General features: G+C 37.4%; 1 protein-coding gene across 1 annotated transcript; it reads left to right on the forward strand.

Moving 5' to 3' along the window:
* The first annotated feature begins 246 nt into the window (after positions 1-246).
* Positions 247-20,386, forward strand: LOC121370899 (macrophage mannose receptor 1-like). Its single transcript, XM_041496434.1, has 5 exons — positions 247-895; positions 3,699-3,789; positions 9,469-9,639; positions 13,711-13,890; positions 17,747-20,386. The coding sequence occupies exons 1-5, from the start codon at positions 572-574 to the stop codon at positions 17,962-17,964; spliced, it is 984 nt and encodes a 327-aa protein (XP_041352368.1). The 5' UTR covers positions 247-571; the 3' UTR covers positions 17,965-20,386.
* The last annotated feature ends 962 nt before the right edge of the window (positions 20,387-21,348 follow it).

Consider the following 21,348-nt stretch of genomic DNA (forward strand, 5'->3'; position numbering starts at 1 on the left):
CCTGTCTGTGGGACCGAACCGGAATGGTACATATAAAAGGTAGCTGTAGTTTAGATTGTGTTGAGGTGTCGTTAAATAAACGTTCCATTCTTCTTTCAGAAGAGTTGTTACCATTACCTTGTTGCTGGAGATTATGAATTTCAGTTTGTTGGACTTTGAGCCTGATGTTTCCATTCCACATATAATTGTGTTTTTTCAGGGACTGACTGGTAGAATCGTGTTCCATCACCCGTTTCATCCTGCCCCACTGACGTCAATCTGTTCCAAGTCAATTACGTTCCATTAATATTTAATACACTGCCATATAGATCATTGATTACTTTGAAGATATTGGCTTTTGCTTTTACAAAAAGAAAGACAAAACGAAAGATCGACAGTTGTTATGGATCAAGACATGTTCGTCAGTATAAAGTGTTTTAAAATCATTAAATAACTGTTTTCCTGATTTTAAAAAAATATTTAAAACAATATATGATGCAGTCTATCTACATTTTCTTTCATGTTTAAAGAATCAGGTAAATGAGTTTTTCGACATATTTAAAACAAGTGAATCCTGACAAACAACTACAAGATGAAAACAGTTGTACTTGTGTTATGTTTTTCGTTGAATGTTTTGTTACTCGTCAGTGGTTCGGTACGTACCTGTGCAAATCTAGACTACTTCAGCTTTTTACGAAGGAACAGAGATTTAAATGCCTTTATTTTAGACATTATAGAAAACATTGGTATTGTAGAATGTGCGACAGAATGCAAGCTCCGCAACAAGTGCAAATCGAGCAGCTTTCAGCATTCCAGTGGGAAATGTAAACTTTTTGGAATTACAATCCAACAAGCAGGAAATTCGGTTGTCACACAAACTGGAACAGATATGAGTGATGAATTAGACTGGCCTTCAGTAAGTATTACCAGCTACTAGTGTTCGTCCGAATATTCGAATATTTGTCATTATTAATGTTCTATTCAAAATATGTGAATAGTGTTTTAAAGTATTCGAAATACCTGGAAAGGGGGGGGGGGGGGGGGGGGGGTGATGGGAATGGGAAATAACTCTATATGATGTGGATAATGTGGTATGTTTTAATTCTAAAGTCAGTTCTGCATAGCACTTTCCACGTACATTCAGTCGAGAACATAAAACATGTCTCTAGTTTCATGATAGTGTATTAGTAGTGATGTCACGTGAGTGGCTAACATTCATTAAAATTTTTATTTTCGATGATACGTTGATTTCATATACGATGGGTAGGGTTGGCTTTTGTTGGGGTTATTTTTTGTATGTTTGTTTTGGAGGTTTTTTGTGTTTTTTTTTTTTATATTACAACCTCTTCTAGGGACCCATTTAATACATTATTCAAAACGGAATATTACTTTGGAACCTATTTGACAAGATTATCTTATTAAAATAGACACTGGATAACAAAATTGCATACGTCAAAATACCACTCGAAACAGGCAGATAGTTTAACATTCCTAAAGATAATATGCTCTAAACTTTATAATAAAAATAGGACGGGATGTAGCCCAGTGGTAAAGCGCTCGTTTGATGTGCGATCAGTTTGGGATCGATCTCCGTCGGTGGGCCTATTGTGCTATTTCTCATTCCAGCTAATGTACCATGACTTGTATATCAAAGGCCGTTGTATGTGATATCATGTATATGGGATGGTGCAAACAAAAGATACCTTGCTACTAATGGGAAAAATTGTAGCAGGTTTCCTCCCTATGACTGCATCAAAATGACGATATGTTTGACATCCAACAGTCGATGATTTTTAATAAATCAATGTTTTCTAGTGATGTCGTTAAACAAAAGAAATTATAACTTATAATATAAATAAATATCTGTAGAAAACCACAAGGTAACAGTTTCAACGTTTCGGCAACTAAATGTTCACATCATCACGAGAAAACTAAACATTAAGCCAGGACAACAGAATTTAAAACGAGGACTATAAAACTGTGTAATACTGATATTGGAGAAGAATATCATTATGTATTCAACTGTAAAAGTCAAAATATTAAAAACATAGTTAACATTTTTGTTTAACGACACCGCTAGACCATCGAATTATTTACCATCGGCAAATGGACAGACTAACATTGCCACTTTATTAACGTCTCACTGTATGTACATCACACATTTACAAAATAAACAAAATAAACAAACATAAAAGTACATAAGTCATTACTTATGGAATTATGAGAAACAGTATGCTTAAATAAATAATAAAACTAATTTCTGAAAATCAGGTAACAACATAGACGTTTTACAATATAACTGACTATGTTGGAACACTTTAAAACGAAGATCATCATATTACGGGTAATTTATAAACAACATGAATTTCATCCTAACAGATTGTTTATCACATATAAGACAGAATCGTTGACCCGCCGGCAAATTCTCAAATGGGCCGGTCTCTAACCGAATAGGAACAACGCCATATTGACATTGAGCAAGGCACTGCTATATCGGTCTGTTATTAAAATGTACACACATCGCTTTAAGAAACGATAAGATCTTAGGTTTCTTGCATTCTGTAAAATAGCTTCTGTCGAAGATATAGCAAGCTGATTACCATATTGTTCTAAAACTATCTTAAGGATAAATTTGGGTAAAACCACATTAACATTACAAACGTTCTGAATATTCTGTTGCAAACAAATCTGGTGCACATTAAACTTACAATTCTTAAATGGTACGTTTTTAAAATGTTCTGATCAGTTAAAATGCGTTTATTAACTATTCTATTGTTCATATTTACAAGTCTGCTCCATCGTCCAAGTACAGACTTCCACGAAGACAGTTTCATTGGAATCCGTCCAATATCACCATTTACAGCTGCATTGGGGCTATTTTCCCCCGTCACCAAGAAAAAAATCAGCAAGCACTGTCTTGTACTTTGTTATTAACAGAAAACTCCTTAGTACCCCATATACCAGCTCCGTAAGTGATAATAGGTAAAACAAATGAGTAGTATATTTTACTGAAAATGTTATAGGCCATACCACGCATAGTCTTATGTTGGGACATAAGAAGCCTCATCGCTCTACTTCCAGATTGTGCAAACGATTTAACAGTTACATTAACATCTGCAGTCTCATGTTGCAGAATTCTGAAATAAGTATATTTATCTACACTGTTTAAAACCACATCGCCACATTTAAAATAATAACTTGCTCTAGATATAGATGGGGTCCGAAAATGTACAACTTTGGATTTCTCTCCATCTAATGAAATGTTATTTTTAAGACATATTGGATGTCAAACATTTGGTAATTTTGATATATAGTCTAAGAGAGGAAGCCCGCTACATTTTTCCATTAGTAGCAAAATATATTTTATATGGGCCATTCCATAGACAAGATAGCAAATAACATGGTCTGCATGGCTGGGACGAGAAATGGCCAAACAAGTCCACCCACGGGTATCGATCCTTGACCGACTGCACATCAGGCAAGGATTTACCACTGGGCTACGTCCCGCTCTTGTTTAATATAAACGGTGTATAGTCTTGTGAATTTATGCATTGATGTTTCTCCTTCGCACTTTTTATTTATTTCGATTATTTATTGGATTTATCAATATATACAATAATAAATGTAATATAAATAGCATACTAATTAACATTTAGAATTACTGTTGTCCTTAAATCACATACTTTCGGTCTTAATTTTGTAGTTATTCTTTCTGACAGAGAATAGCAGGTCCTTGTGAAAAACACAGCTGTTCCATTTACGAAGTGTGTAAACCGACGAGCAGATACTCAAAGAAATGTGTCAAAGCGTGTAAGTACAGTGACGATTCTAGATTGTTTTAGCTAGATGGGAATGATTATGCACTGTCTGGAAGATTGGTCGTGGGCAGGATTTAGGGAAAATAGCCGTAGATGTCGCTGCTGTGCATGTTTCCAAAAGCATGGTATATATGAAAATATGGGTTGGCATTGTGATGTGACGGGTACTGAATTTACTGTTTTAAAAATCTACTGAATGTTGGAGGAAACAGAACGGGTCGAAACAGATCGAAATCTTGGGAGAAATTGGAAAGTTTTATATATTAAGATAACGAGAATGATAGGCAGAGTGTGATAGATGAGACAGATGAATGAATGTGTGAGCCAGCTTTAACGGTATTTAATCCGCTGTCGTCAGCTTGATTGTCTTGGTAAATTGTTGATGGATGGTTACAATTCCTTGAAAATCCAATATGTAGGTTTCGTCTGCGATGTGTCGCTTGGTAGTTTCTCGAGTTCGAGATTCCCAGCTCTGAGCTGATGAGATAAAGGAGTTCGATATTAATAGTTTCTAGCACGAGTCTGTTTGTTGAATAGTTTTTCTGACACGAATGTCAGAGAGAGGAGAGCTTTAGAGAGCTGTAAGACTTGAAACACTGTCTGTGTTGTGATAGGTTAAGTAAATGGTCGTAGCTATAGTCAAGTGTAGTGTTGATTTACAGAATCCGAAAGCTAAACTCTGGAATTGGATTTCTGAATAACATATGATGTGATATGCTAAGTAGATGGTCGTAGCTTTTGACAAGTGCAGGGTGATTCACGGAAAATGAAAGCTAAACTGTAGAATGTTTACCTTTGACAATAACCAGGAAATTCGCATGACAGCTTTTGATTGAACTGTATTCTCGTGTCATCAATTAGTGATTATTGTAAGCACGAGACAAGATAATAATTGTAAGGTGCATTCAACATTCTTCTGTTTTACATGGTATATACGTGGCGCAGTTTGCTCTTGTGTTTGTGTTTTGCTGACTGTTCTTTGTTGTTTTTGTCGTTGCTAGTTGGATTTTTTTTTTTTGTGTTTTTTTGTTAATGGCTTTTGTTTTGTTACTTTGTTTCTTTTTGTTTTCTAGGGGGATCACACAATAATGTACATACACAAACATTACATATGTGCATAATATGTGTGTGTAATATAGCAACTGTAGGTATTATATTGCGTCCGTTCGATAACTTAAGGACCTAAACATATTTTGGCAGTAATAAAACAACTTCACACGTACAAACTCTAATACCACATGCAAGGAACCGTGTATAGTGTTCCTCTAAGGATGTGCTTTGTTTGGAGATCGACTGGTTGCTAGAAACACTGAAAACAGCAACTAGTGTCAAATAAATCGAACTAACTGCCTCAAACTAGAACAAGTCTCAAGGGTGTACTTAGGAGAGTGGCCAGCACTCGATGGTGTCCTGGCTAAGCCATCGAACATAATTTTCTTAGGTACTGACTTCGGCAGCCCGGTACCGCCTGTCATCCATAGCGAACTTTAAGGATTCACTGGGTAGGTTAAAGACCACTGCTCTCCCATCTTTCTCAATAAACACTAACCACCAACAATAAACCTACTGTTCTGGACAGACAGCCAAAATAGCTGAGGTGTGATCCTTAATTGGATATATGCACAAAAATATGCACGGAAATGAATTAAATCCCATTTCATTTCAACTTATTTTCGTTTGTGTGTGTGTGTGTGTGTGTGTGTGTGTGTGTGTGTGTGTGTGTGTGTGTGTGTGTGTTTCTGTATGCGTGCATATATATATATATATATATATGTGTGTGTGTGTGTGTGTGTGTGTGTGTGTGTGTGTGTGTGTGTGTGTGTGTGTTTGTGTGTGTGTGCTAATTTAAATATATAGTTATGTACCATATAGAATCCAATAGAGACCTTGTAATAAATAGAGATTATTATTTGAATATAAAAAGAAAGAAATTAAAAAACATGTTTTGGAAAGATGTCTTATACAGTTGGGAGTTAATTCAACAAAAACATATTTTGGAAAAAATAGAAGACATTTTAAGCACAAATATTTGGTACAACAGCAATATAACAATAAATACAAACCCATTCTGTTATATAAATTATTTAGAAAAGGGAATAATATTTATAAACGATCTACTTGATGAAGATGGAAATTTCTTTACATTTGAGAAATTAAAAAATATATATAATGTAAATTCACACTTTTTAGAATATTCATTGCTTATAAACGGCATTAAGGCATTTATAAATAAAGCAGACAACGTTAGAAATGGCCACTTTACATTGCTAACTAATCCTGTATTTCCAGTGAAATTTAGTATTATTCTTAAAAGTCAAACAGGTATTAAAGGCATGTATAAATTATTAAATCACAAAATTATTACACCAACATCACTGTGACGGAACATGCTCTTATCTTTCGCCTGTGGCGATGTTAATTGTTTTAGAGGGCCGTGGTTACGTAATACCCCCGCGCGACGTGGTAGAGCTGCGTCCCAATATGCACTTAGACCAGATGTGGAGGCCATGTGGCCAGTAGTTACGTAATAACTCCGGTAGTGCGGTTTACGACCGGGGTATTTCTAGCGAACTGGCGACAGTAAGTCTGGCCATCTAAGAAAAAATACCGTCCCTGGGAGTTGTGGAAATATCACATGATAGGTGAGGTACCGCGTTGTGCCCCCAGGCGATATTCCCTGTCTCTGAGATTTTTGAATAAATAGATAGGATTTTAGATATATCGGCGCGAAACATTGGAAGGCTCCCGGGGAACGTAGTCCGACTGGACTGGTAAATATATGTTTCTGCTCTGTTGTATAACCTTGATGTGATTGATGTGACTTTAAATATTTTAATACTTATATATATATATACCTATATTATTTAGACAGTATCTCCGGTAATCTGACGAAGTAAATTGTAGGCTTCACTGTTCTAAAATATTAAAGCGTAGCCAGTCATCCTAGCGGACCTAGGTAAACTGTAGGTTATTGTCTTTATTGGGATATGTACCAGTATTAATTCTGTATTACAAGGTTACTGAATGAGTAGTTAAGGGTTAATTAAAAATTAACCAGTTAGGAATAGAGTTGTAATTCCTTTATTAATTAAGTTCCCCTGGCAGCGTTTCTTAATTATCACACGTGTGTGTGTTGTATCACCGTGAAGTGATTAGAACATTGTGTAAACTAGACACCTAATTAAGTGATTAGTTCTGGATTGTTATTATATTGTTGTTGTTAATTAACTACTGCGGCAAGTACATTTGTCAGCGTAGTGTTAATACAGATTCCAAAGTGTATTGTGTGTTGTTGTGTTTTCTAGTGAACTAAACGTGCTACATATATATATTTATATAAGATCTTATCTCCGATTATACCTAGAGCTGAGCCACTCGGGTATTAGACTACCCGATACAGAGAGATCTAATAGATATACAGTTAGGAGAGATATTTGGATAATCGTGTTTTATTCAGTTACGGGTATTATAGGATCCCCGTGACAATCACACATAAGATGTAGAAACCATTGTTTTGCTTTTGACTCAAAAGAATGGTGAAACTATTATAGAGTGCCTTTTATGTCTCAAAGATACAACTTTGATATGGTTTCAATACAGAATTATACACCAGATACTAACAACTAATACTTTTTTACATAAAATTAAATACATAGATACTAATGAATGTACATTCTGTGGCAGTTCACCAGAAACATTAACACATTTATTTTACTATTGTAATAAAGTGACTGATATGTGGCATGTTGTTGTAAATTGGATTTTAAACAAAAAAAGGAATTCGAATACAATAAATAAATCAATTATTACCTACTGTCACGTCAAGAGTGACCAAGGGCTCTTAATCACACAAATCCCAACAGAAAACAAAAACACAATAATTTTAATATTTGAACATTTATTATACACCAAGAATCAATAAATTATTTAATCTTAATATTTAGTGGTGGTTTATAAACAATTCACTGGAAATAAGGTAATACTGTTCATATATAATAACACCCAGGCACCAAGCACCAGTAAATTATCAGTCTCTGGAATAGAGACCCCTTTCGAATAGAGACCCCTTTCAAATACGTGTAACCAAGTCCAGGTCAAGTTCATCGACAGTGTTGCTTTGTTCTTGCAACCCTCGACTCGCCCGTCACCCTGTTCCATAAATAAGGCCATCTATAGTGTCGGTCAACGGTGACACCAGAAGCTGCTGGTAACCATTATCACCCCAACTCAATAAATCCGACCGTCACTGTTCCACTATCAACGAGGCCATCGGTATCAGTCCCCACGGTGACGCAACAAGCTGCTGGTAACCCATTATCACCCCAGCTCACAATAATACACCTGACCTGACAATAAAAACATGGTAAATAATACAATTGCCATGATTACACCATAATAAAGTAACTAAACCTTGATTTACAGGATTTTGGCATATAACCTGGTTTCCACAAAAAATATCTATTTCCAGTACTTTTCATTGGCCATTTATTAGTGCAACCTATTTACAAAACACTACGGCCAATTCTTATTTAATACACTATGTCCATTAAATATACATATACAAAGTTGTCAACTATTAAAATTACATTATACAACCAATTTTACTTTAACCAGTGTTAACAATTATTACTATAAGTATACATACAATATTTACTGCCAAACTATACAATTTCCTAACAAATTACCGCCTTTTCCTTAATATACAAGTTAAAATTAAATACTTACAACATAATGCAACTCCAAGTATAATATAATATAAACATAGATACATAACAAAACCCTACTTACCCCAGCTGTTCACAGGAAACCTCTCTAGTTCCAAAACGTGACACGTGTCCACACACCATGTATCACTGCCCGTGCACCGTGTGCATCACAGCTCTGGGTTCCCCTAACAATAGCCCTGACCAGCACTTTTAACCAAGTGTCAACGAAAATGGACTAGTCCACAATCACGCTGTGCCACTGCAGACCAAACCATTGCAAGTGCTAAGATATTTGACTGCACGTGTGAAAAGGTACCATATGACAACTGCGAGTAATAGGCTAAATAAAATATTCAAATAATCTACACAACCGATACTCCACAACTTATGTACAATAAAATACGGTTGTGACACCTACTATAACCTCTCTTTTTAACGTTCTTTCTTTCTAAACTTATATATTTATTTTATGTCCCCATTACATCAACCAGCCTATTTAAATATATTTCTATTAACTAGTCATTTATAATACTACTATCTACATGTACATATGCATTAATATTAAATATATCACCATGTACATTATTTGTATAAGTATTACTATTACTATAATCAGCATACTACCACAAAGTGTATGTACTTCCAGTATTTAGCGTGTATAATCTAATTCATATTCTGTGAGGCAATGAATCAGGGCACCCCAACCCTGGCATCGTCAAAATTAGCTGGGGACAATAATAAAAAATATATAAAACATTTTTTTAAAATGTACCATATAGAAAGCAGGGTAAGTTAGCAAGTGTTTGTCCTAACCCTTTTTTATTGTTGTGCAATACAATGTGTTTTAAATTTTACAAAAAAAAAACAGCCGAACATAAAACTGACGGGACACCACCTAAAATATTTTAATGGTGTTCGATATGTAATACAAGAAATAGGTTTCTGATGTTTGATTTATCTTCCAGATTGCCCGAGCCCGCCAACTGTTAACGACGGCCAACCTGCCTTCACCACAACCTACCAGACGAAAAAAGTAGGAAGTAAACTGTCCTATTCTTGTGATTTTAACTTCCATCCAGTTGGTAACAGAACCTGTCTCCCAGATGGCACATGGTCCAACTTCAAATGTGTATTTGGCAAGTATACATTCAATCTTAGTTAACTTCCTTTTGTTTACACAAAATGGTTACTTAAGCCCCAGTGTCACATACACGAATTATATCCCGAATGGGCCCGATTGAAGAATTCTTGGTGATTCTTCGATATACGTACTGACACCGTATGGGGTTCCTGGCCTTTCATCAGTATTCTTGAATGTTCTGGATCGTCTCCCGATTGTTTTGAACATGTTCAAAACTGTCAGGAGTAATCGTGAATAAAGTTGAAATCGTGACTCAATCTTACGAGTTCTTGACGGCATCGTTCCTAACCGTAGTATGTTCGTAGACGCATTCAGGATATTTGTGGTTAAACGGTGGGTATTCGTACGACTACTGAAGTATGAATGCTTCAAGATTCACTACGAACCATCAAGAACTGATACAACACCACTACGACGTACGTACGAATCCAGTACGTTTCTGTTAAGAATAGCTAAGATTTAATAAGTTCCTACTATGTAATTGCAAGAATTCACGCGATCACCCCATGGTGTTAACACGACAACGCCAAGACTACTGGCGATTATATATGAATGACTAAGACCAATAAGAAACTCGGTAAGATTGCAGTAAGATCTGCTAAAACCTTTCACGTTTGCACTACGATACATGGCCTAACTGGTATAAATACAAGGCATCAAGGCACATTCAGTCTAAATTGTGACCTACAAGAAGACTACATCTACCAACAACAACCATGGGTGATGGTCCTAGAACATTAGTGTTTCTTCATGATTTGGTGCAAATGGAGGCAGACATTGCACAGAATGAGCTTGCTATAGCCCAGCATGTGGACCAAGACTGGAGAAGAATTGGAAAGGGAAGGAGGACGAGACGATATTGGACCAGGCCATGGCTGCTCAGGAGACCTATGGTGGGACAGTATGAACACCTGATGATGGAGCTGAGAGATGAAGATATACCTGCTTACAGGAACTTTCTCACAATGGCGCCTAATATGTCCCATGAGCTGCTGAACAGACTCGGTGATAGACTAGAGAAGAAGGACACGTGGTATAGGAAAGCTGAAGCTGGCCATAACCCTCGGGCACCTCGCATCTGGAGACAACTATCATTCTCTGATCTGTGGTTTTCGTGTGGGTCACAACACCATCTCCTCTATTGTGCGTGATGTCTGTGAAGCAATCATTGAAGCATATTCTAATGAAGTCATCCAATGACCAACAACACAAGCCGAATGGGATGAGGTAGCTGATAAGTTTGGGACCAGATGGCAGTTTCCACATGCCAAACACATCTTTCTCTACCTGTGCCTCTGGCTCTCTCTCTCCCTATCTCTATCTCTCTCTCTCTCTCTCTCTCTCTCTCTCTCTCTCTCTCTCTCTCTCTCTCTCTCTCTCTCTCTCTCTCTCTCTCTCTCTCTCTCTCTCTCTCTCTCTCTCTCTCTGCTTCTGGATGTTTCTCTGCTTCTGTTTCTCCAGGGGTAGGCTGGCTCTTCTAACGTCCCTTGCTGACTTCAAGAGCGACATGGTGAAATCTGGCCTGTTTGGAAGCCTTCATATAGGCGTCTTGCGGCAGTCGTACTGGTTTTTGAGGCAGTCGTACTCATTCGTGTAGCAGTCGTGCGGATTTGTAGGCGTGTCGTAGTCATTCTTGACGCGTTCCACATTAATCGTCATGATTCGTAGCCTATTCGGGGCGGGACGTAGCTCAGTGGCACAGCGCTCGCTCGATGCGCGGTAGGTCTGGGATCGATCACCGTCGGTGGGCACATTGGGCTATTTCCCATCACAGCCAGTGCACCACGACTGGTATATCAAAGGCCGTGGTATGTGCTATCCTGTCTGTGGGATGGTGCATATAAAATATCCCTTGCTGCTAATCGGAAAGAGTAGCCCATGAAGTGACGACAGCGGGTTTCCTCTCTCAATATCTGTGTGGTCCTTAACCATATGTCTGACGCCATATAACCGTAATTAAAATGTGTTGAGTGCGTCGTTAAATGAAACATTTCTTTCTTTCGTAGCCTATTCAGGAAGTTATCCTAGGGGACACGTAGTATGTCGTCCCGATCCGTAATGAATCGGGTTCAAGATCGTAGTGGTATCGTATTAATTCTTGCAGCAGTCGTGAGCATTTGTATTCAGTTCGGGAAAGAAGCCGAATTATGCAAATTTTGCCGAAATATCAAGGACAATCGGAGCTGCATAGGATGGTGTATATTCCTGGACATTCGGGATATAATTCGTGTATGTGAGACTGGGGTTTTAGATCTATCGATAGTTATATATATATATATATATATATATATATATATATATATATATATATATATATATATATATATATATGTATGTGTGTGTGTGTGTGTGTGTGTGTGTGTGTGTGGTGTGTGTGTGTGTGTGTGTGCCGGCTCCAACCCAGAGCGAGTTCTCAAGAGTTCAATGGGTAGGTGTAAGGACACACTCTTCTCTCTCACTAACGACTAACCAACTAACAACATCTTTTTTTATGACTGTAAAATAGTATATGAACTATAGCAAGAAGTAGAAAAATGGATTTTGGCAGAAACTGGTGTATACCTTCAGCTGAAAAAGAAAATAATAATATTTGATATGGTAGACAATGAAAAAAGCAGATTTGTAAACTGGCGTACAATTAACATAAAATATTATACCTACAGAATGAGAACCAAAAAAACAGAATTTAAATATATTACCAATTAAAAATACTCTACAATAACAATTTGCAATAGAGAAATACATTCTTCTTAAAAACTGTGATTATAAAGTATTCACCGAAAACTGGACATCATGGTTGAATCTTTTCAAATAGAAAATAAAAGAAGACAAAAGAAGTCTTATATCATGAAAAGATATTTTAGAAATGGATACTTTTAGTTATGATCATTGTGCAGAGTGGGAGAATACAAACTCGTTCTTCTCCTTCCTCTCTTCTACTTTCTTTTCTTCACTTCCTTTCTTTATTCTTCCTCATCTTGCTGATCCCCAAAATTATGTTGTTTCTCTTCTTTTTTTTTCTTTTTTTTATTTTCCTTTAATTTTTTTTATTAATTTTTTTTATTTTAATTTTATTTTTTTTTTTTTTATTATTTATTATTGTTTTTAATGTTTTGGTGGGTTTTTTTTTTTTTTTTGGGGGGGGGGGGGGGGGGGGGGGGGGGGGGTCCGAATTTGATTTATCTATACCTATACGTCATACAATTGTACAGTAATGATTCGAGGCCCCCAACCTTGACATTGCTCTTGTTTCTGGGGACAATAAAATTTATGAGAAAAAAAAAGAAAAATAATAAAATAAAACAAATATAAAACTTTTTTTAATTAAAACATTTTCTTTTTTAATAAAATAAAACAAAAATAATAATAACAACTGACGCACTGTCCTGGATAGACAGTCCAGATAGCTGAGTTGTGTGCCCAGGACAGTGTCCCTCAGTCTTAATTTGATATAAGCACGAAAATAAGTTGAAATAAAATGAAAAATGGGTCTGCCTAAAGACGACGCTGTTCTGAGTCTTGGTGATCTTTTGTTCAACCAATCTAACCATTGTTAACATATATGTGTCAGCAGCTTAACGCATTCAGTATCGATATTTATGACCAGTGGTCATTTCCTAATGGAAGATCTGATTTGAAACATATTAAAACTACATAGATCTATATTTGTCATATCTACGACAGAACGTCAGGGTTGCTGAATTTGAACTCACACTTCATTGTTAATCGAACATTAACTGTGGTTTAAACTGTCGTTCCAAGCAATATCAAATGCGAGCTAATTTCCAATATAGAGAATATATTTTATTATTAAATCGCCATATTCGAAAATCAAATAAATCGAATTACCAAAATGAATGTAAATGTTTTAATTTTTGTTTAGGTTAACTGAAAATTCAATTTGATTCTAGTTTGTTTTGGGGGTTTTGGGGGTTGTGGGTTTTGTGTTTTTCTTCTTCTTCTTCTTCTTCTTCTTCTTCTTCTTCTTCTAATGAATTAATGAGTTTTAATAATGTTCGTTTTAAAAATAATACGAATAATAATTAAACATATAATATATTTGCAGGTCACTGTCCGATCGACGATGGGTACATACTACTTCAAAACGTGTGCATCAAGGAGGACAGTGATAAGAAACGAGTTGATGAAGCACGTGCGAAATGCAACCAGTCAGGTGACAGATTGGTGGTCTTGGACACGGAGAAGAAAAATGAATTTGTCAGTGTCTACGTCGATAGAACTATCGGTAATTTGTTCATGGCTCATCTATAACAAGTGTTAAAATAAAATATCAATTTTACGATATAGTACAATCGTTAAAACATTTTAATGTATCTGGTTGAGTACCAGATGGGGCAGGATTTAGCTCAGTCGGTTGAGTGCTCGCTTGAGGTGCTTGCGTCGCAGGATCGAACCATATCAGTGGATCTGTTCAACTAACTAGGTTCTTTATCATTCCAACCAGTGCACCACAACTGGACAAAGGCCGTGGTATGTGCTTTCCTATATGTGGGAAAGTGCATATAAAAGAGTCCTTGCTGCATTAAGAAGATGTTGCAGGTCTCCTCTATTTACCAGTCAAAATTACCAAATGTTACCGATGATTAATAATCAATGTGCTCTAGAGGTGTCGTTAAACAAACCAAAATTTTAACTTTTTAAGTACCAGTAACAAACGTATAAAACTGACACAAATTAATATTTAGTAATGAACTAAACACACCAAAATTACTAAATCAAAAATAGTATAGGACATAGTTCATTGGAATCAAGCAATATGTGATGGCATGTAGCCTTGTGTAACTGTTAAAACAGTAATAATAGCAGGTGTTTGTCAAAGATAGACATATGCTGTCTCACCGGTTGATCCCGTCATGAGTACTGCCACCACAGTTTGTCACATCATCTAAACGGATAACAAATGGGTAAGAATTTCACAAAAGTGATGAAAAATTATACACAAGTTCAGAATATGGTACAGCCTCAGCTGTCATTTTGGTCAGTGGTGCATCGTATTTAGCAGAGTTTCTGCACATCATAACTTTGATGGAACAATGTGTGTCTCAGAATGATATCGCGTTGTTTAAAATTTACATACAATGAACATGCCTTAGCGTATCGTACAAGTTGGGATATGTAGATAACAAAACCTGGAGCCAAAGGTATATTGCTAGACATAAAGGGATATTGACTATTGAAAGGTTGATATCATTACTTTTGTCACATAGGTGTCTTTCGAGGCAAGTTTCACTTTAAATTTCTGCATAGATTTAATACCGCCAGATGTTTCTTTTATATCTAACACTTGCGGGTAAATCAATGTAAGGTAATATGTGATCCTGATATTACTGTATGGTATTATATCAACTGTATTGTGCAAAGTAAAGTTAAACGTTTTAACGAGATTTCTTTTGTTTTGGTTTAACATTCATTCATTCATTCATTTTGTTTTGGTTTAACCTGATTAGTCCTTCGCATACCCCACAGCACTGACAGTTTGTTTTGGTTTAACCTGATTAGTCCCTCACATACCCCACAGCACTGACAGTTTGTTTTGGTTTAACCTGATTAGTCCCTCACATACCCCACATCACTGACAGTTTGTTTTGGTTTAACTTGATTAGTCCCTCACATACCCCACAGCACTGACAGTTTATTTTGGTTTAACCTGATTAGTCCCTCACATACCACCCAGCACTGACAGTTTGTTTGGTTTAACCTGATTAGTCCCTCACATACCCCACAGCACTGACAGTTTGTTTTGGTTTAACCTGATTAGTCCCTCACATACCCCACAGCACTGACAGTTTGTTTTGGTTTAACCTGATTAGTCCCTCACATACCCCACAGCACTGACAGCACTGACAGTTTGTTTTGGTTTAACCTGATTAGTCCCTCACATACCCCACAGCACTGACAGTTTGTTTTGGTTTAACCTGATTAGTCCCTCACATACCCCACAGCACTGACAGTTTGTTTTGGTTTAACCTGATTAGTCCCTCACATACCCCACATCACTGACAGTTTGTTTTGGTTTAACTTGATTAGTCCCTCACATACCCCACAGCACTGACAGTTTGTTTTGGTTTAACCTGATTAGTCCCTCACATACCCCACAGCACTGACAGTTTGTTTTGGTTTAACCTGATTAGTCCCTCACATACCCCACAGCACTGACAGTTTGTTTTGGTTTAACGTGATTAGTCCCTCACATACCCCACAGCACTGACAGTTTGTTTTGGTTTAACCTGATTATTCCCTCACATACCCCACAGCACTGAGAGTTTGTTTTGGTTTAACCTGATTAGTCCCTCACATACCCCACAGCACTGACAGTTTGTTTTGGTTTAACCTGATTAGTCCCTCGCATACCCCACAGCACTGACAGTTTGTTTTGTTTAATGGCATCATTAGAGAACATTGATTAACTATTCGTCGGCTATTGTATGTCAAAGATTTGGCAATTCTAACAGTCTTAGAGAGGAAACCCACTATATTTTTCCATTAATAGCACAGGATCTTTTATATGCACCTTCGCTGAGACAGATAAGCACATGCCACGGCATTTGAGTAGTTGTGATGCAGTAGTTCGAACGAGAAAGTGCCAATCACTTGACTGAATCAGGTTCGATCCTGCGACGCAAGCCCCTCAGACGAGCACTCAATCAACTGATCTAAATCACCCACCCGCACTCACAGAGCTCCCAAACCCTCGTCAAATACACCACGCAGGCTTTAAACATACTTTTCTGCTTTTACTTCATATGACAGCCACTCCAAGGGCGACAAAGCGACGTGACTGTGTCGAAGTCTCATCAGGCTTAGTTATCGTGCAAAGCTGTAAATGACCCAATAGATTGCAAAGGTCACAGATTACTGGATGGCAGAAAACACAGGCACAACAGAGCAGGGGAAAATGCACGCCACCCCCAGTAATTGTGAATCAAATATATTATTGGTAGTAAATCTCATTATTGGTAGTACCACCCTCGCGCGTTTTGTGTCATCAATCACAGTCAGCCTCTCCCCACCCCCACCCCCCACCCCAAATGTATAATGCTCCCAGTGTGCCTGAAAGATTAATTTATTACCTCCAGCGGGAACTTATAACCGGGGAAGAGAGACTAGAACACACATTAACGGTTGTACAGGGCAAGAAAACATCTGGGCTTTAGGAAGGAAGGAAAAGATTTATTTATGACGCAATCAACACATTTTGATTTACGGTTATATTGCGTCAGACATATGGTTAATGACCACAGATATAGAGTGAGGAAATCCGCTGTCACCACTCTTTTCGATTAGCAGCAAGGTTTTCTTTTTTATAGGCTTCATCCAACAGACAGGGTAGTACATGCCACGGCTTTTGTTACACCAGTTGTGTGTGGGGCGCTGCCTGCAACGAGAAATAGCCTAATGGAGCCACCAACGGGAATCGATTCTAAACCGACCGCGCATCAAGCAAGAGCTTTGCCACTGGGCTACGTCCCGTCCGCCCCCATCTGGGTTTTAAGTGCATTTATCATAGTTAGGGTTGCATTTAAATGTTTGTTTGACCCCACTAGAGCACATGAATTAAATAATGATCGGCTATTGGATGTCAAACATTTGGTAATTCTGACTCGTATTCATCACAGGTACCTGCTACATTTTCCCTAATTCAGCAATAATATGCATTTTCCCACAGACAGGAAAGCACACACCACAGCTTTTAAACAGTTGCGATCCACTGGTTGGAATGAGACATTTCTTTTCGTCAGTTTAATGCATCCACTGAGGTGGTTCGATCCTGCTACTCACGCACCTCAAGCGAGCACTCAACCGATTGAGCTAAATCCCGCCCACGGGGTTGCATTTAGTTTGTCGTAATTAACCTGTTGTACGTGATAATTATAGGTTAAGCAGAAAGGTTTTTTTTGTGGGTTTTTTGCGGGTCAAATCCCTCACTTTAGTTAATTACGCAATCGCTCTATTGTATGTAAATTTTGCCTATAGCATTGAATATTGCTTTCTTATTCTATTTTGACGCCAATATAACCGCAAATAAAATGTGTTGAGTGTGTCGTTAAATAAAACATTTCTGTCTTTCTTTCTTATTCTAGGTCCAGCATGGTACATTATTGGCCTGTCTGACGTGCAAACAGAGGGTGCGTTTGTCTGGGAGGACGGAAGTGTCGTCACATTTTCAAAATGGAGACCTGGAGAACCAAACGACTTGCGAGGAAAGGAAGATTGTGTCGTGTTAAAGTCTCAGATCAAGTCATGGGTTGACATCCGATGCACACTCTCACTAAAGTACATTTGTGAAAAACTACTCTGAGCAAGGTGGCCATATGTCTGGCTCGCCCTTTTCTCGACGTCTGTTGTTGTTTATTGTGTGTTGTTGTTGTTGTTGTCGATTGTTGTTGTTGTTGTTGACTTCCCGTGCACAGTCACAGAGAAGTACATTTGTGAAAACCTACTCCGAGCATGGTGGCAACATTCCTAGCTCGCTCTTTTCTCGTGTGTTTGTTGCGTAAAACAAATCTGAGCATGGTGGTCATATGCCCGGCTCCCTCTTTTCTCGTGTGTTTGTTGGGTTAAACAAATCTGAGCATGGTGGCCATATGCCTGGCTTGCTCTTTTCTCATGTGTTTTTTGGGTTAAACAAATCTGAGCATGATGGCCATATGTCTGGCTCACTCTTTTCTCGTGGGTTTGTTGGGGAAAACAAATCTGAGCATGGTGGCCATATGCCTGGCTTGCTCTTTTCTCGTGTGTGTTTTTGGGTTAAACAAATCTGAGCATGATGGCCATATGTCTGGCTCACTCTTTTCTCGTGGGTTTGTTGGGGAAAACAAATCTGAGCATGGTGGCCATATGCCTGGCTTGCTCTTTTCTCGTGTGTTTTTTGGGTTAAACAAATCTGAGCATGATGGCCATATGTCTGGCTCGTTCTTTTCCCGTGTGTTTGTTTGGTAAACAAAATCTGAGCATGGTGGCCCTATATCAGGCTCGCTCTTTTCTCGTGTGTTTGTTGGGTAAAACAAATCTGAGCATGGTGGCCATATGCCTTGTTCACTCTTTCCTCATGTGTTTGCTCGGAAAAACAAATCTGAGCATGGTGGCCCTATGTCAGGCAGAACACGATTTTACCGTGTCTACGGGTCGAGTATCTGAATTTTTGAATGGAGAGGAATAGTCTTTTAAAGTATTATTTTGACATATAGTTTCGTTGTCCGTAGGTAGGGCGTACTGCCTGTGTTGCTTCCGTGATGGCTTATCTAACATATTGGGTTGCAACCTGTTCTTTTCACTTGTTGTAGGTCGTCGTAAGTCGATGGTAAACTTGCCATATGGTCTCTGGACAGCATTATCATAAAACGACATAAAGTGATCACTGTCACTGGGGGTAAATTTTTTCTCGCAAACAACTTTACTTCGTGTCTGTCAACGGGTAAATTAAACAAACTTACATAATGAGAGTTGAGAGCAATGTCACGTGACTTTTTGCCTCTTGGAAATAGGTTTTGTAACAATAGAAAATTAGGAAATAGAGGAGGTGGAGGAAGAGGAGGGAGAATCTGATGTAACCGTTCTCTCACATTCGAGACACGATGTGAACCCCATGATGAATCGAATTAAAAATGACGTCAAAGCAAATTCATAGTTTATATATTATTTAAGGTTTAAACCCGCATCATCTTGAACTACGTTTAAAAAAAAAAAACGAGGGTTATGATTTTTATTGTTCCCCCTTTCAATCAGCCAATTACATTCCTTCATATATGGTCGAGTCTATTATAAATAGAAACAAGGGGTGATGACGGACGAGTCTACCACGAATGAAAGCAATATATTTCTTAATGGCGATATTGCATCAAAACCCCATTTTACCAAAACTCAGCGCAAATTTCTTTTCTTCAATTCCTAAATGGATATAGCAAACACAATTTATTAATTTTTATGCATCTATCTATAATGAATTGTCATTAACGAATGCAAAACAAATCCCATCTTTTAAAACCTTAAACTTTAAAATACAATATTACTCTTTGGTCTGACAAAAAAAAAATCAATACCCAACCATGGTCGGGTATACATAGCGCGCTACTACGTGATTTCGCATTCACTCGGGTGTGGTCGTATCGATTTTCCCGAACACCTGGCCCGTGTTATTTGTAAAGGACCATGTGACTCGCGCCGTTTGCTGTATATGGTATTGATTATTATCCACTGTTCTAGCTTAATGAATGAACTCATCAACAGTTGATTTAGTGCAAAAAGTCCGCCGACCTGTCCTCTACGCGGCTGGTCTGTGACGTCGTGCATACATTAGCATATTAATTAATGATCGTGCATGCTGATGAGAATCCTCATTTGTGAGGATTTCTGACCCCTATTAATATACTACTAAGATATGTTTTGTTTTCCTTCTCTGAACATTTGCCATCTTTCAAATCCTGAGTTTAGTTTTCTTCAATTTGTCTTATCTGCACTACTTTATACTAATATGCATAACGTTAAATATCATTAAGAAGCCATTATAGTTTTATAAATTGTAGCTAGTATTAAATATAGATATGTATGAAGAATTAGATATAAATGTTATTTAGTTTTAAAATAATGCTGTTCTATTTAATATTTGGAAGGAAGGAGATGTTTTATTTAACGACGCACTCAACACATTTTGTTGACGGTTATATGGCGTCAGACATATGGTTAAGGACCACACAGATATTGATAGAGGAAACCCACTATCGCCACTTCATGGGATACTCTTTTCGATTAGCAGCAAGTGATCGTTTGTATGCACAATCCCATAGACATAATAGCACATACCACGGCCTTTGATATACCAGTCGTGGTGCACTGGCTGGAATAAAAACTGACGGGGATCGATCCTAGTATATAATATTTGGATTATACATGTAGTTATACTGTGATTGTAACTTAGTGATTCATGTTGTGGTTTATACATTGATAATATATATGTTACCTCGGGTTATTTATTAATGTTGCATGAATATATATTTGGTGATACTTTGAAGTAGCGCTAATTCCATTAGTGTATCTAATTGTATGCTTCTCTATTAATATACAAGAGTATTCTATTTTTTGCTAAACATACTGCAGAGAATATATTTGTATAACTTTAGACTATATTTGTATAATTGAGAGTACATTTGTACAATTTGACTATCTTTTTATGCCGATGTTCGTGTCATAATATTATGTTGTTTTAAAGATTGTTATTGATTTACAATTGTCAATAAAGATCCCCATACATCGAATTGCTTCCGTTGTTTCTTGACGAACGTGGTGGTAACAGTTGCACCCAACTGTGTTTACTTCATTATAATTATTTTGTAAACACTAAATTTGAAGTAAACTCTCATTTAAACTAACATGATTAGTGTCATACCAGATTCAGGGACTAAGGCATGTGGATTGTATACTGGATTATTAACAAAAGTAAAGTAAAGTTGGTTTTATTTAACGATTTTTTATCTTATCATCGGCTATTGGACGTCAAACATATGGTCATTCTGACACTGTCTTTTAGAGGAAACCCGCTGTCGCCACATAGGCTACTCTTTTTACGACAGGTAGCAAGGGATATTTTATTTGCTCTTCCCACAGGCGGGATAACACACACCATGGCCTTTGGTGAACCAGTTATGGTTCACTGGTCGGTGCAAGTGGTTTGCTCCTACCCACTGAG

Source organism: Gigantopelta aegis, chromosome 1 (genome assembly GCF_016097555.1).
Source record: "Gigantopelta aegis isolate Gae_Host chromosome 1, Gae_host_genome, whole genome shotgun sequence".
Lineage (NCBI taxonomy): Eukaryota > Metazoa > Mollusca > Gastropoda > Neomphalida > Peltospiridae > Gigantopelta > Gigantopelta aegis.

Bases quoted from the DNA above. Each gene is read 5' to 3' on its own strand.
- LOC121370899 (XM_041496434.1), top strand. From the start codon at position 572: ATGAAAACAGTTGTACTTGTGTTATGTTTTTCGTTGAATGTTTTGTTA. The intron at 3,790-9,468 runs GTAAGTACAGTG...TTTATCTTCCAG, and splicing joins AAAGAAATGTGTCAAAGCGT to ATTGCCCGAGCCCGCCAACT. The intron at 13,891-17,746 runs GTAATTTGTTCA...TTCTTATTCTAG, and splicing joins CTACGTCGATAGAACTATCG to GTCCAGCATGGTACATTATT.